Source organism: Trichomycterus rosablanca, chromosome 9, assembly GCF_030014385.1.
Source record: "Trichomycterus rosablanca isolate fTriRos1 chromosome 9, fTriRos1.hap1, whole genome shotgun sequence".
NCBI lineage: Eukaryota > Metazoa > Chordata > Actinopteri > Siluriformes > Trichomycteridae > Trichomycterus > Trichomycterus rosablanca.
This window is the reverse complement of record NC_085996.1, coordinates 37828374-37845206: the sequence shown is the minus strand read 5'-3', so window position 1 is coordinate 37845206 and position 16833 is coordinate 37828374. Positions and strand designations below refer to the sequence as shown.

The 16833-nt window shown below is 43.1% G+C and overlaps 2 protein-coding genes across 8 annotated transcripts; one reads left to right on the top strand and one right to left on the bottom strand.

The window, feature by feature from the left end:
• Nucleotides 1–1852: 1852 nt before the first annotated feature.
• On the bottom strand, nt 1853–4697 carry rhov (ras homolog family member V). The gene is made up of 3 exons (XM_063002374.1): nt 4496–4697; nt 3632–3690; nt 1853–2299 (listed from the first exon to the last, which is right to left on the bottom strand). The coding sequence occupies exons 1-3, from the start codon at nt 4695–4697 to the stop codon at nt 1853–1855; spliced, it is 708 nt and encodes a 235-aa protein (XP_062858444.1).
• Nucleotides 1960–16647, top strand: vps18 (VPS18 core subunit of CORVET and HOPS complexes). 7 transcript variants are annotated; one of them, XM_063002370.1, is made up of 8 exons: nt 1960–2301; nt 4583–4670; nt 5631–5706; nt 6680–6783; nt 9435–9576; nt 10523–10614; nt 12237–14107; nt 14986–16647. In XM_063002370.1, the coding sequence occupies exons 2-8, from the start codon at nt 4622–4624 to the stop codon at nt 15712–15714; spliced, it is 3063 nt and encodes a 1020-aa protein (XP_062858440.1). In that variant the 5' UTR covers nt 1960–2301; nt 4583–4621; the 3' UTR covers nt 15715–16647. The 7 variants fall into 7 exon arrangements, with proteins under 7 accessions (XP_062858440.1, XP_062858437.1, XP_062858439.1 ...); XM_063002367.1 differs by having other exon boundaries at nt 4583–5706; XM_063002369.1 differs by lacking the exon at nt 1960–2301 and having other exon boundaries at nt 2462–4670; nt 4816–5706.
• The last annotated feature ends 186 nt before the right edge of the window (nt 16648–16833 follow it).

Here is a 16833-nt window from a genome sequence, read left to right as displayed (position 1 = left end):
ACATTGACATATCTTTGTTACTATTTGCCTTTTATCATAAAGCTCAATTAAAAAGGTTTAACATATTTACTGGTGATGATCAGTGAGCTACAGATGATGTTAAAAAATTAAGAAACACTCATGTTCACAGAGTCTTCCTTAATTTTTCCTTTTTTACCTTTTATTTATATTAAGCCCTTAACAATAAATACATTTAACATGACTAAGGAGTTTTACTGTATTTTGCTTAAAACGTTTGATTGATTGTTTAAATAAAATTAAGGTAAGGACCCGTACAGGAGGAACCTAGGAGTAACTTGTTTTGCTCAATTTTTAGTGCACAGTTTCTAATTACTTGGAAATGTAAACAAACGAGTGAACACAAAACATGAAATACTAAAAAAACGTGTCATAACATTTTAACCCGCCTCATACTGTACAGTTTTTGTCTTCAATATCTTAAATACAGTAAATTAGCTGTAAGTGTGTTTAATTTAGGGTGATTAATTTAAAACGTCAAGTGCAATTAAACAACTTTTCATTAATTCATTTAAGTAATCTGATCAGGGTCACAGTGTATCCAAGACACCCAGGAACACTATGAACAAGATAGGGTTAGACCAGAGTTCTAATTCATCTCCCAGTCCCTCACTCAAGTCACTTACACCTAGATTTCTGAAAGGTGGAAGAAATCTGGAGTACCAATCTAAACAAACTCATGTGCCCCTATTTTTACTGCGCCTTTATACCAACCCTAAAATTATATCCCTCCCTTGCGAAAATGCTGTATACTTGGCTGTATTATTGCAACGATTATCAATACTAAGAAATTTGGGATTGCCGTGTACCCTCCGTTGTTTAGATCTACACGTTTACTGGGTCTACTGCGTAGCTGTATTCATGTTGCAGTTTGAGCACCATGAAAACTGTATTACATCATTAGATTACTTGTGTTGCCCTGAACTTCGTAAATTTGGTCAAACTTCACAGGTCCCCATTGCTTTACACCCCAACTTTAACATGAGTGTGTGTTTACTTGCCATCCGTAGATACAATTACAGTCTGTAACTGATACTACAACATCAGGAAACAGCCTGGATGTTCTCTAAATTATAATGCTTTAAATTTATATACTGCAGCTTTAAAATACTAAAATACAGCTAAAAGTAGCGAATAACCATGGCTCACAATCCCACGTCAGGACCCGAATGAACCCTCATTGAGAAGATCGATTTGCAAGACAATAGCCAGCTCAGAGATGTCGGCCGGCTGAGCAAACTGAATCCTAGGGTTGTGAAGTCACCTCTTAAATGTTCAAAAGGACAATCGCGAATACGGGTTACACTGCGGCCTGGGCTGGACGTGTTGCATATGAAAAGTCCCGTCTGACAAGGTAGCACCGAAAACAAAGAGAAACGACTGACAGCCATTCTCCTCCCAGGCAGCTTCTCACAGACACCTACGTGTAGGAAGCTAAGCCGTGTAGAGCTTCAGGCATTACCCAGTCAGATAATGCAAATGTTCAGTATTTACATACGGTTGGTGTTTCATTTCATAAACTGATTTGATTCTGGTGAGTCCAAAAGGGGAAAAATGACAGGGTGTGTACGTGGACTAAACCCTGAGTAAATTTAAGAGTTTCCTTGTTAAAAGTGGATTTTAATCCTGAACTGGTATAAGCCGGGTCTGTTTGCTCGTTATCTGACTCACGTCACGTCACGGCCGTCTCTGCACTATCAGCTACATCGTGGAATGATTCGTGTAAATAGTTCTCAATCCAAAACGTTGAGATCATCCAACACAAGTCTGTGAAGATTCACACAAATCGATCGACGTTCCAAATAAATAACAGTTCATGATTCGACCCACGGGGTCAGATGAAGCAGAAGAACTTTTTCCAGCTGCATTTAGAAAAGGCTTTAGCGCGCCTGTCCGACAGTCTCATCTTTTTGGCCTTTCTGGCCTTGTGTTTGATGGCGGCGAATATGGCGGCATCGAAAGCTTCCTTCAGGTTTTTCTGCGTCAGAGCCGAGCACTCCACGTACTCCGTGGCTCGGATCTTCTCCGCCACGCTCCGGGCCCGCGAGCCCAGCACGGGCTTTACCTTGTATTTGTCCAAGTCTATCAGAACGTTCACGTCCAGCAACAGGTCCGACTGCGTGCCCACCAGGATGATGGGTGAGGACGGGTTGCAGGAGCGGATCTCCGGGATCCATTTTTTTGTAATGTTCTCGAAGGAAGTAGGGTTGACCACGCTGAAGCAGAGGAGGAAGACGTCCATGTGGGCATACGACAGCGAGCGGAAGCCATCGAACTCCTCCTGTAACGGCAAAAATGCACAGATAAGGACTCACCTCATAACATTCCATTATTTATCACAGTGTTGATCAAGATGTTTTACATTCTTACTTTATTTCTTTTAGAGAAAGAAGTCTACAGTTCTGATTAGTAGTTATTTTTATAGATTTGAATGTAATCCTTCAAGATAAATTCAATTAATGTAAAAAATGATGATTATTATACACATATAGATTCTACATACGTTATAAATATTATTAATATTAATATTTATTAATTAATATTTGTGGCTCACAACACATGGTAGTCACTCAACACTTCCTAATACTGCTATAAATAAATGCGCTGGTGCTGCACATAAGACCAACTTTTGTTTACAGTTGTAAGCCTGTTGAAACCAAACTGACGAGAAGGTTAAACAACTCTCTTAGAAAGTTAAGTTTAAAGATTTAGATCGTACTTTTAAAGCCTCTGTTTATTAGTTCATAATTCTAGAGTTTTTAATACATTTCATTATTGAATAGTTTATACGATGCAGTTTAGCCCCGACACATTCTCTCTAAAGTACTTTAAGCTGATGACTCAAATCATCATTATTTACCTTCTAAAGTCTTTATCATGTGTCGTGTGTAATCATTAAAACAATGCAGAATATCAAAATAAAGGTGTGTTAATTAGATGTGATATGGAAATGTGATATCCAAATTCCTTCTGAAAGTCACGGCTTCACTGGAAACCACTGGGTGCAAAGCAAGGATTACTCCATTCAAACATAGCCAATCATGTCTGTGTAGATGCATGGTCGGCCAGTAGCACAGCTGAGATTCTAGGCTAGATGTAATAGACCACTGCGTCACTAGTGTGCCCAGTCTGGATTATTTTAGTTAATCTCAGTTCTTGCATTGATGCATTCTATAATTCATTTGCTTTCCATTCAGACTAAACTGCAAAAGTATTATAGATAGTTATTAGCCACTATGTCAATGCAGATTTCTAAAATTTTTAAAGTCTTATCCAATACATTGGCAACTGCAGATGATTTAACCTTTAACATGTTTGTTTGTTTGTTTATTAGGATTTTAACGTCATGTTTTACACTTTGGTTACATTCATGACAGGAACGGTAGTTATTAAACAAGATTCATCAGTAAACAAGGTTATATCCAACACAGTCTTGGACAATTTAGTGTCTCCAATCCACCTCACTTGCACGTCTTTGGACTGTGGGAGGAAACCCACGCGGACACGGGGAGAACATGCAAACTCCACACAGAAAGGACAACTCCAACCTAAATACACAAGTTACAGTAAATGTCTTTAGTTAAAAAGGCACATAGATTGTAGGACTAATTACCTGTCCAGCTGTGTCCATTAGTTGGATCCGTACTGGTGTTCCATCTACTTGGACTTGTCCTGCATGGAAAACATGAGAACTCCATTAAAATCATGTACAATACAAAACTATAAAACATAAGTCACAAAATCCTATTATATGAATTTATGATTCCTTCCTTCCTACTACAACAAACTTCAGTTAAACTAAGCTGAAATATACTGTTTGTTTTATCTTAAGCATTACATTAGCAGATCTGAGTTTATATATAAGTATTTGTATTATTTTTCACCTTGTTTAACTTGAACTTACATACAAACAGTGACCACCACACATTATCTACATGTACAATATCCAAACACTGTATTCAATGTTCGATTTACACCCATTTATACAGCCGTAAATAATAAATAGAAGAAAGTAAATACACATATACAAACCCCCAACTTAAATCTTTATAATACAGAGTGTATACCATATTAAAAAAAAGTCACAGAACAACCTGACAAAGCTTTAATAGTTGTAAAATTAAGATTAAGAAGTTACCCTTCATAGTTAACTGATTTATGGTGATTTACAGGCAATTGGGTGGAATAGACTAGGCTCCACCAAAGGTGTAGTGTGTTCAGAAATGGTTTTAAAATGGTGTTCTTGTGAATCGCCCTATAAAAACGAAAGTAATAATGCAAATGAAATATGTAGGGTCAGCTGAGGTGGACAACATTCATCATAAAGATAAAAACTGAAATGTTTTGGACTTTTTGCCAGTATATTCACTGGTACCAAAGAGATCTGATCTGCAAACATGTTACAAACTTAAATCCTGCTTAATTTTAAGGAACTGGAGAGATGTCCACATATTTAAGGCTTATAAGGCTTACTTACCGCAGAAGACATCGAAGGCAGTTTGCTTGTAATCAGTGGGATATCCATTATTGGTGTAGCTGACGATCATACTGGTTTTGCCCACAGCTCCATCTCCCACCAGCATACAGCTGACGAGCGGCTCTAATGAATCCTGCTGCTCCAAACACACTGAGGGGACCCGCGGTTCCTGCTGGTACATATAATCCATTTGGGGTGGCATGTCCAACACCTGAGCAACACCTGAGCTCTGTAAAACTCCTGAAGAGCACCAAAACTCAAAGTACGATACAACAAGAGGCTTTAAAGTCGGTGTAACTCCAGCTCATCCCTCCATGCAGGACTCATGGACTCTCACACTGACACACTGATCTGATCTGAACTGACTTCACTGCACTGAGCTGCACAGCTGAGGTTCAAAAGGGACCTGATTTACATAACCACGCCCACACAGTGAGCTACGTCACTGAGACCTACCTGCCTTCCTACCTGTGGGTATACAATAACAAACAGGGGGAAAAAACAAACAGACATGGGGCGACAAAAAGAACCTTAATACTGCTTAAGAACTCTTCTCTTTAAAAATTAATAAATTGTATTATTTATAAATTCCTGCTATTTTTCTATAATATATTTTATTTTTATTACTTTATTACCTCGAGCAAGTTTTAGTTAATTATAATCTAAATTAGCAGATGCTTGTATCCAAAGCGACATACAGTTGTGTGACAGTATACAGTCTGAGCAATTGAGGGTTAAGGGCCTTGCTCAAGGGGCCAACAGCAGCTACCTGGCAGTGGTGGAGCTTGAACCAGCGACCTTCTGATTACTAGTCCAGTACCTTAACCACTAGGCTACGACTTGCCCTATTTACTATTATTAAATTATTTTATGCCGTGTACTAATACATCAAACGCAATAAATGGTTCATAAAAAATTACTCATATTTACAATATATATAACAAACATGGGGAAGAGAGCTGCAGGCTTCCTTAGTGCATTTACACAAGGACTTTAAAGATACAAATAAAAATACAATTTTATGTTTGTTTTATGCTTGTTTGTTTTCTCTTGCGGCTATATAATTGCAGTCTGTCTGTCTGTCTGTCTGTCTATCTATTTCTATCTTTCTCCATGGTGTCTTCTTCATTCTTAGAACGTGTGTATCTGCCCTGCGATGGACTGATGGTGTTACTGTGTGCCTTGTGCCCACTGGTTAAAACAGTGAGTGAGTGAGTAATCCAGGACAGATGTATGCACTATAATAAAAAAAACCCATTAAAAATTCAGAATCAGAACACTTTATTGATCCCAGAGGGAAATTGCAGTTCTTACAGTAGCACCCATTTATGTAGAAAGAATAAACACTCTACTAGCTTAAAACAAAGAAAAAAGAAGAAAAATTTGCAAATAGAAGTTAAAAAGTTATTTCACACATAATTAAATAATTGAATGCTTGCATTATTATTATTGCACATATGAATACAAAATATTGCACTGAATATTGCACAGATGAACCATTGTGTCACACATTAAGGGAGGAATTATAGAGTTTGATGGCCACAGTTAGAAAAGACTTCCTGCGGTGCTCTGTGGTGCATTTTGGTAGAATGAGTCTTGCACTGAATGTGCTCCTCACTGTACTCATCACTGTGTCATAAAGTGGGTAAAATCAACTATAAAATAAAATAAACTATAAAATTTATAATAAATTATTGCATTGAATTATTATTAATTAATTAAGTAGTTTAATAATCATTTATAATGTAATAATAATTAATATTTGTTAATAATTGTTAATAATAATATGTAGAGCTGAAGCTGGTTACATGGCGCCCTCTTGTGGACAGTAAGTAAAACTGCACTGTAGAGTTTTCTCCAGTCACATGATCATAATCACCAGACAGCTGCTCAGGGCGAGCATTACATTACACAAATCTCTCCTTCTGGATTTCTCTTTAATGCTTCATATCTTACTTTTTTATATTTAATAAGACAAAAGACACTTTATTTTTTTTTTACTTTATACTTACTGGAGTGAAAAGGACCACAAGGACACAAAGTAGTTGAATCATAGCGGGCTAGCTGTCGGCTAACTGTTGGTTAGCTTAGCCGGCTGAAGCTAGCTGGATAATAATAATAATAATAATAGAGCTGCTTTAGTAAACAATGAGATTTATTTAATTGTTTAGGAATTCTCTACAGCGACACAATGGCGACTATACTTGACGATTATGAAGATTCTCAGACTATCAGACACCTGCAGAGCCGCCTGCCTGCTGCTAACATGATCGGCATCACTCACTCGGGTAAATATCACATCAGCACTGGTGGTAGTTTTATTATTTAAGTGTTTTTATTTGTATTTTATGGTTTTCTAAGAATTCTGCTCAATTCTTTATCTAATTTTGATCAAATACAGTGCAAGTAATTGTTCAGGGGACTAAAAGTGGTACCTTGACATTAGTGGGGCTTGAACCGGCAACCTTCTGATTGCTGTTCCAGTACCATTCATTCATTGTCTGTTTTACCACGGTGAGTCTGATTCATTTACATTTTCTGAATTTAGCAGACGCCTTTATCCAAAGCAACTTACATTACAGTTACAGTATACAGTCTGAGCAACTGAGGGTTAAGGGCCTTGCTCAAGGGCCCAACAGCAGCAACCTGGCAGTGGTGGGGCTTGAACCAGCGACCTTCTGATTACTAGTCCAGTACCTTAACCACTAGGGATAGAACATCCAGCATTTAATAAATGCTTTTATCCAGAGCGACTTACAATTATGACTGAATACTAATGGAGCAATTCAGGGTTAAGGGCCTTGCTCAGGGGCCCAACAGTGCAACCTGTTGGTGGTGGGGCTTGAACTGGCAACCTTTTGTTTACTAGTGCAGTCTTTAACCAAAAAGCCACCACTGCCCTATTGGGCAAAAGGCAGGAGCAGGAAACACCCTGGACAGGCCCGCCAGTCCATCACAGGGTTTAGTGGGGCTTGAACCGGCAACCTTCTGATTGCTGTTCCAGTACCTTAACTACTGGGCTGTCACCTGTCCAGAAATATGTACATGCAGCAAATGAATCTGGTGATATTGAACGTTCTGCTGGAACAGAGGTAGCTTAGTGGTTAAGGTACTGGACTAGTAATCAGAAGGTTGCAGGTTCAAGCTTGTTTACTGCCAAGTTGCCACTGTTGGGCCCCTGAACAAGGCCCTTAACCCTCAATTGCTGTATAAAACTGTATAACTGGATAAAAGCGTCTGCTAAATGCCACAAATGTAAATGTAATGTCAGCGTGTGGGCAGTTGTAGCCTAGCGCCAGAAGGTCGTTGATTCAAGCCCACCACTGCCAGGTTGCTACTGTTGGACCCCTGAGCAAGGCCCTTAACCCCTGTAATACTGTAAGTCGCTTTGGATAAAGGCGTCTGCTAAATGCTGAACATGTAAATGTAAAATTTACCCTTGTGGCATGACGTCCTTGTTCCTCACTAGTTATTATGACTGAGATTTAAACAGGGCTAGTTAAATTGCTGGCTCGGTGGGTAGCACTGTCACCTCACAGCAAGAAGGTCCTGGGTTTGATTCCCAGTTGAAGGGGTCCGGGTCCTTTCTGTGTGGAGTTTGCTTGTTCTTCTCGTGTCTGTGTGGGTTTCCTCCGGGTGCTCCGGTCCCCCCCCCCACAGTCCAAAGACGTGCAGGTAGGGCAGGGATAATGGAGATCAGTGCGTGACTTTAGCAGTAAATAAAATAAATAAACTTAAAAAGAGCCTCACAGTGAAGATAAACCGGAGCAGCGCGCGCGCGCGTGTGTGTGTGTGTGTGTGTGTGTTTGTGCTTTTAGAAGAGACGCTTTGTTCACTGTATCGCTATAAGTGATTCATTGATTCACGAGTCATTTTTCGCGAAGTGTAAGTTTCTCTTCTCAGTTATCTCTCCGTGTTTACTGTTATTAATTAATGTCGTGGTTTTAAATAAACACCAGCTACTACAGAACATTCTGTGTGACTCTCTTACATTAAAAAGCTTCATTAAACTGTTATTACCACAGATCTGTAACCGAGTCAGACTCGTTCCGTCTAAGGAGCTAAAAGTTCAGCAGATGATCCTGAACTAACGAATTTGGTAATGAATAAACTTTTGCCTCTGATTGGCTCTGTAACGTTTTCTGTTCTCATCTACATCACAAGTAAGAACCGCTTACGATTTACCAAAGTGAACCAGGAGTTTATATAACGTGCTGATAGAATCGACTCAGATGTGACCGGGTTGAATTATCTTTTTAAAGTAAATATTACAATCAGCAAAATTACATCGTATGTATGATGCACAACGTTAATTATGTTATTTTAGGTCATGAAGAGCTTTCACTGTGGTTTCTGTACGATGGTTGATGAATGGTGATCTGATGGTTGGTGCTTCGTAGCTCAAAGTCTGGATCGATCCACTGAGCCGTTAACTTAACGTGATCTTTATATATCACACGATCGGATCGGCTACTTTTAGTAAATATCGCCGATCGCCGATAGCATATTTTGATTAAAAATCGGCCGATACCGATTCATAGCCGATCGATCGTCCCATCTCTAGAGGAAACCCACACAGACACTGGGAGAACATGCAAACTCCACACAGAAAGGATTTGGGGAATTGAGCCCAGGCCCTCCAAGCAAAGCAGTTTTGTGTTTACATAAACATACAGGTTTAAAGTTCATAAAGTTACTGTACAGGCGCTTAGAAGGTTGTGGGTTCAGGTTTCATTACTGCCCAGGGGCGAGACCCTTAAACCTTAACTGCTTTGACGTCTGCTAAATGCTGAAAATGTAAATTGGAGATACAAAATTGTACATGACTGTGTTTGACATTAAAAACGTAAACTGCTGAATCTTGTGTAACCAGTGTGTAAAACATGACGTTAAAATTCTAATAAATAAACTGAATAAACGAGGCCTCTTTGTTTTTCAGGCTTCGTGAATGTGAGGCTGGAGGAAGAGAAGCCCATCTTCAACAAGCAACGCATCGATTTCTCTCCACCGGAGAAGATAAATCACTTCGCTGTTTGCAACAACCAGTTATGCATGAGTCTGGGGAAGGACACTCTGTTAAGGTGGACTCGCACATTTACGTTACAATAAATGACCGTTATAGCCACTGATTGCTGATGTCTTACGAGATTAGAGGTGCTAACTGGGGTACTTGACATTTGATCAGGTTTAAAGTCAGATAGATTATCTGGATGTTTGTTATATTTCATCTGTTTAATCTTCAAGCTTTCTAACATAACGTTAAAACCACCTCCTTGTTTCTACACTCACTGTCCATTTATCAGCTCCACTTACCATATAGAAGCACTTTGTAGTTCTACAATTACTGACTGTAGTCCATCTGCTTCTCTGCATGCTTTGTTACCCCCACAGGACCACCACAGAGCAGGTATTATTTAGGTGGTGGATGATTCTCAGCACTGCAGTGACACTGACATGGTGGTGGTGTGTTAGTGTGTGCTGTGCTGGTATGAGTGGATCAGACACAGCAGCGCTGCTGGAGTTTTTAAACACCTCACTGTCACTGCTGGACCGAGAATAGTCCACCAATCAAAAATATCCACCCGACAGCGCCCCGTGGGCAGCGTCCTGTGACCACTGATGAAGGTCTAGAAGATGACCGACTCAAACAGCAGCAATAGATGAGCGATCGTCTCTGACTTTACATCTACAAGGTGGACCGACTAGGTAGGAGTGTCTAATAGAGTGGACAGTGAGTGGACACGGTGTTTAAAAACTCCAGCAGCGCTGCTGTGTCTGATCCGCTCATACCAGCACAACACACACTAACACACCACCACCATGTCAGTCCTGACCATTGAAGAACAGCATGAAAGGGGGGTAACAAATCATGCAGAGAAACAGATGGACTACAGTCAGTAATTGTAGAACTACAAAGTGCTTCTATATGGTAAGTGGAGCTGATAAAATGGACAGTGAGTGTAGAAACAAGAAGGTGGTTTTAATGTTATGGCTGATCGATGTATATAACTGATTATTGTTTTGTAGGATTGATCTCGGGAAGCCAGATCAGCCGAACCAGATTGAGTTGGGACGGAAGGACGACAGTAAAGTACATAAATTGTTTCTGGATCCGACAGGTAAACACACCTTTATTTGTACGTACTAATGTGAAAGAATGAGGGTGGAAAGGGACGTTTTTATTTAAATCGATGAACTTCACCAGTTAGTTTAAATCATATGCCTTTATCCAAATTGACAGTTGAGGGTTAAGAGCCTTGCTCAAGGGCCCAACAGCAGCAACCTAGCAGTGGTGGGGCTTGAACCAGCCACCTTCTGATTACTAGTCCAGTACCTTAACCACTAGGGATAGAACATCCAGCATTAAAGAAATGCTTTTATCCAGAATAACTTACAATTATAACTGAATATTAATGGAGCAATTCAGGGTTAAGGGCCTTGCTCAGGGGCCCAACAGTACAACCTGGTGGTGGTGGGGCTTAAATTGGCAACCTTTTGCTTACTAGTGCTTACTAGTCTTTAACCACTTTACTACCACTGTCGCCTAACAGCAAGAAGGTTCTGGGTGGAGTTTGCATGTTCTCCCTGTGGTCTCTCCGGGTTTTCTTCCAGGAGCTCCGGTCTCCTCCCACAGTCCAAAGACGTTCAAGTGAGGTGAATTGGAGATACAGATTTGTCCATGACTGTGTTTGATATTAAACTGGACCTGATGAATCTTGTGTAATCTTGGACAGGTGTAGCCTAGCGGTTAAGGTACTGGACTAGTAATGGAAAGATCGCTGGTTTAAGCCTCACCACTGCCAGGTTGCCACTGTTGGGCCCTTGAGCGAGGCCCTTAAACCTCAGTTGCTTAGAAAATATACTGTCAAAGTACTGTAAGTGGCTTTGGATAAAAGCGTCATATGTAAATGTGTTACCAGTAACTACACTATATTGCCAAAAGTATCACGAATCACGCTTCTCCGTCTGGCGATCCGATGGACGAGTCTGGGTTTGGCGGTTGCCAGGAGAACGGTACCTGTCTGACCGTATTGTGCCGAGTGTAAAGTGTGGTGGAGGGGGGATTATGGTGTGGGGGTGGTTTTCAGGAGTCGGGCTCGGCCCCTTAGTTCCAGTGAAAGGAACTCTTAATGCTCCAGCACACCAAGAGATTTTGGACAATTTCATGCTCCCGACTTTGTGGGAACAGTTTGGGGATGGCCCCTTCCTGTTCCAATACGACTGCGCACCAGTGCACAAAGCACAAGGTCCATAAAGACGTGGATGAGCCAGTTTGGTGTGGAAGAACTTGAGTCCTGACCTCAACCCGATAGAACACCTTTGGGATGAATTAGAGCGGAGACTGTGAGCCAGGCCTTCTCGTTCAACATCGGTGTCTGACCTCACAAATGCGCTTCAGGAAGAATGGTCAAACATTCCCATAAACACACTCCTAAACCTTGTGGAAAGCCTTCCCAGAAGAGTTGAAGCTGTTATAGCAGTGAAGTGTGGGCCGACATCATATTAAACCCTATGGATTAAGAAGTTCATATGCGTGTGAAGGCAGACGAGCGAATACTTTTGGCAATATAGTGTACCTGTCCTGTCATAAATGTAACCAAAGAGTGTAAAACACGACATTAAAATCCTAATAAAATGAAAAATAAGTCTGTTGGGATATATTAACTCCATAAACTGAGGGGTGTCCACATACTTTTGCCCATATAATGTGGATAAATAAAGGTTTTATTGCTTGTTTCAGGGTCTCACTTGGTGATCAGTCTGACCACAAACGAGTGCGTCTACTTGAATCGAAACACCCAGAAGGTTCGAAATCTCTCTCGCTGGAGGGGCCACCTGATCGAAAGCGTGGCCTGGAACAAGCAATTCGGCACCGAGACGAACACCGGCCCGATTCTGGTGGGTACCAGCCAGGGCGTCATCTTCGAGGCGGAGATCTCGGCGTCGGAGGGGAGTCTGTTCAACACCAATCCGGACCAGTACTTCAGGCAGGTTCACTCTCTGGACGAGGACGGCAAGCCCGCGCCCGTGTGCTGCCTGGAGGTGGAGCGCGGGATCGAATCCAAGTACTTCGTCGTCGCCACGACTCGGAAGCGGCTCTTCCAGTTCGTGAGCAAGCTCCCCGAGGGTTCGGAGCAGCAGGGCTTCAGCGCCGTGTTCGCTCAGAATCAGGACCTGTTACCCAGCTTTCAGGAGTTCCCGGTGAACATGGGCTACAGCGAGATCGCGTTCTACACGTCCAAGCTGCGCTCCAGCCCCAAAGCGTTCGCGTGGATGATGGGCAACGGGGTTCTGTACGGCCAGCTGGATTGCGTCCGCCCCGACTCTCTTCTGAGCGACCTCCAGGTGTGGGAATACACGCCGGACGTCGACTTCGCCGATAACAAGCCCGTTTCCATCGTGCTCACGCAGTTCCACTTCCTGCTCCTGATGCCCGATCGCGTCAAGGCCGTCTGCACGCTGAACGGACAGGTCGTCCACGAGGACGTCTTCCCCGATAAGTTCGGCGCCCTCAAAAAGATGATCAAAGACCCCGTCGGCGGGCTGGTCTGGATCTACACCGAGAGAGCCGTCTTTCGCTACCACATCCAGAGGGAATCCAGAGACGTCTGGCAGATGTACATGAACATGAAGAAGTTCGAGCTGGCCAAGGAATACTGCAAGGACCGACCCGAGTGCAGGGACACGGTTCTGGCCAAGGAGGCCGAGCACTGGTTCCAGAACAAACGCTACCTGGAGAGCGCAAAGTGCTACGCTCTGACGCAGAACTACTTCGAAGAGATCGCGCTGAAGTTCATCGAGGCCAAGCAAGAAGAAGCGCTGAAGGAATTCCTCACCAAGAAGCTGGAGAACCTGAAAGAAAGCGAGAGGACGCAAATCACGCTCCTGGTCACCTGGTTAACCGAACTCTACCTGAACCGGCTCGGGCGGCTCGAAGCGGACGACGGGAAGAGGCCGGCGTTTCAGCAAACCCGGGTCGATTTCCGCTCCTTCCTGTGCAAAGCCAAGTTCAAGGAGTGCTTCTACAACAACCGCAGCACCATCTACGACCTCCTGGCCAGCCACGGAAACGTAGACGACATGGTCTACTTCGCCGTCATAATGCAGGACTACGAGCGGGTCATCTCTCACCACTGCCAGCACGACGACTACGCCGCCGCCCTCGAGCTCCTCTCCAAGCACTGCGACGACAAGCTCTTCTACAAGTTCTCGCCCGTCCTCATGCAGCACATCCCCAAGAAAGTGGTCGACGCCTGGATCCAGATGGGGAAGCGCCTGGACCCCAAGCAGCTCATCCCGGCGCTGGTGAACTACGGTCAGATCGGGAACACCGAGCAGATCAACCAGACCGTGCGCTACATGGAGTTCTGCGTGTACGAGCTGGCGGTCACGGAAGAGGCCATCCACAACTACCTGCTGTCACTCTACGCCAAATATAAGCCGGACTCTCTGCTGTGGTATCTCGAGCAGGCGGGTACGCACGCCTCGGAAATCCATTACGACCTGAAGTACGCGCTGCGGCTCTGTGCCGAACACGGCTATCTCCAAGCGTGCGTCTTGGTTTATAAGATCATGGAGCTGTACGAGGAAGCTGTGGATTTAGCCTTACAGGTAAGTAAACCCGGTGATCTCTCTACAGAGACACATTTTAGGTCATCCTACATTCCTAAAAAGAGGACATGTCTAAATTCTTAGATACCCTAACATGTTCCTACTGAGGCGCCTTATTTTGAAGCTGTAATCTGACTAAATAATGAGGGAGCCTTGCTCAGGGGCTCAACAGTGGCAACATGTCGGTGGTGGAACTTGAACCAGCAACCTTCTGATTACTATTCCACCACCTGAATCACTAAGCCACCCCCTTCCATTGTCTCATACTTAGCCAATCATGTCTGTGTAGACATCTGGACAACCTATAGCACTGAGATTCGAACTCGGCTCCCATTGGGCCCCTGAGCATGGCCCTTAACCCTCAATTGCTTGAACTGTTCAGTGTAAGTCGCTTTGAATAAATGCATCTGCTAAATACCACAGTTGTAAATGGGCTGCTATGGATTGCAGCCCTGTCCAGGGTATTCCTGCCTTGCGCCTAGTTTTTCCCATCGGAACTGCGACCCTGACCAGGATAAAGCAGTTGATGAACATGAAATTAAAAGTTACATTTGAAGTTTTATGGTTCTTTATTTGTTTTAATTACTTTATTAGGAACATCTATCTTGTTCGTGTATTCCTTGTTTGATTAAATTTGTGGGTATACAATTACTGACTGTAGCCCATCTGTTGCATTGTAAACGTTTTCACCCCGTAACCATTCATTAGTCAAAAAGGACCCAGACTGACCACTTAGTATTCAGATTTTCAGGATTGCTGTGACATTAATGTCACATGATAAAGTGTGTTTTGCTAGTAAAATTATAGCAGGTGCAGCAGTGTTGTTGGGATTTTAAAATGTACGACATCACTGATTTCTAAACGATCTTTCCATTCAGGTCGACGTCGATCTGGCCAAGTCGTGCGCCGATCTCCCGGAGGACGACGAGGAGCTGAGGAAGAAGCTCTGGCTGAAGATCGCCCGCCACGTGGTCCAGGAGGAGAAGGACGTGAAGAAGGCCATGAACTGCCTGTCCAGCTGTAACCTGCTGAAGATCGAGGACATCCTGCCCTTCTTCCCCGACTTCGTCACCATCGACCACTTCAAGGAGGCCATCTGCATCTCGCTGGAGGAGTACAACCAGCACATCGAGGAGCTGAAGCAGGAGATGGAGGAGGCCACGGAGAGCGCCAAGCGCATCCGGGAGGACATCCAGGAGATGAGGAACAAATACGGCGTGGTGGAGTCGCAGGAGAAGTGCGCCACCTGCGACTTCCCCTTACTCAACCGGCCCTTTTACCTCTTCCTGTGCGGACACATGTTCCACTACGACTGCCTGTTCCAGGAGGTCACGCCTCACCTCTCAGCCTACAAGCAAAGCAAGCTGGACGAGCTTCAGAAGAAGCTCGCCGCCACCACACAGACCGCCAAAACCCGGCACAGACCCAAAGAGGAGGACACGGTCAGCCTGGGGAAGGGCCAGGGAAGCCGAGAGCAGCTCAAATCCGATATCGACGATATCGTCGCTTCCGAATGCGCTTACTGTGGCGAGCTGATGATCAAATGCATCAATAAGCCTTTCATCGATCCACAGAAGTTCGAGCAGGAAATGTCCACCTGGCTCTGAAACAAACAATTTGCTTTGGTTTATGACCTGAAGGCTGATTAAAATGTTCATTATTTATCAAAAACTACGCCCGAATACTTCGGCAAGTACGACACCATAAGTAAGGCTGTGAAACGATCGATAATGACACGCGATCCTGTAATATATCTTCAGATCCGCCTGTGTGTCGCCCTTTGTTGAGTTTTCAAGCTCAAACCCTTTATAATCGTCCAAACTAAACCAGAACGAGGGTGTTTAGTGCTCCAGCTGTTGGTCCGGACGCGAAGAAACCACACAAGTGTCTAAATAATAATAATGACAGCATTTTATCTCAGCTATTAACTGAATAGAAGAACAGAACACGTCCTATACGAGGGATCTTCAAAAAGTAGAGTAGTAATCGCGGTATCAGTGGCTACACGCTCAATCAAAAACGTTTTTTGCTGACGGCATTAAAAAGTTGGTACGATGCTGGAAAAATGCATCGGAAGGCGACTGTGTAAAAAAGTGATGAAGTTTGTTTTTGAAATTCTTAATAAATAGAGTTTAAAAAGTGCGGAAAGTTTTTGAAGAACCCTCATATAATGTGTACTGTGTACAGTACCATCAAATTCCATCAAAAGTGTATCCAAGCTTGTTCAGAAGCTGTGGTCAGAGCACAGGGTCAGCCTCTGTACGGCCTCCCTGGAGCCGAGAGGGTAAAGGACCTTGCTTAAGGAGGATAGCCAGCTGCCAGTGTCCCCATACAGCACAGACATACTGTATGACCTGCATGACTCTGTTTCTTTGACTATGCGCTGTACGATTGTATAATATAACACGTACAATTTATGAACGATAGCTTAAATCTGTCAAAGCTATTACTGGACGCGATTACGTGGATGTTCGTATGTGACTCTGAATGATTGCTGACAGATGTATAAAATCAATAATCAAATAAATAACATGCTCTCAGCTTTGTCATGTCACATTTATTTGTGTAGCTCTCTTTACAATTGACAGTTCTACCTATTTCATGACCAAAAAACCCCTGATGAGAGAACCGGGGGCAACAGCACCGAGGAAAAAGTCAAGTCAAGTCAAGTCAACTTTATTTATATAGCGCTTTTTACAATATACATTGTCTCAAAGCAACTTTAC

Coding starts and splice junctions, on each gene's coding strand:
- rhov (XM_063002374.1), bottom strand. CDS start 4,697: ATGCCACCCCAAATGGATTATATGTACCAGCAGGAACCGCGGGTCCCC. Junction 3,691..4,495: donor TGCCTTCGATGTCTTCTGCG/GTAAGTAAGCCT, acceptor TTTTCCATGCAG/GACAAGTCCAAGTAGATGGA. Junction 2,300..3,631: donor TAATGGACACAGCTGGACAG/GTAATTAGTCCT, acceptor TTGCCGTTACAG/GAGGAGTTCGATGGCTTCCG.
- vps18 (XM_063002367.1), top strand. CDS start 5,528: ATGCTTGTTTGTTTTCTCTTGCGGCTATATAATTGCAGTCTGTCTGTC. Junction 5,707..6,679: donor CTGGTTAAAACAGTGAGTGA/GTGAGTAATCCA, acceptor AATTCTCTACAG/CGACACAATGGCGACTATAC. Junction 14,108..14,985: donor CTGTGGATTTAGCCTTACAG/GTAAGTAAACCC, acceptor CTTTCCATTCAG/GTCGACGTCGATCTGGCCAA.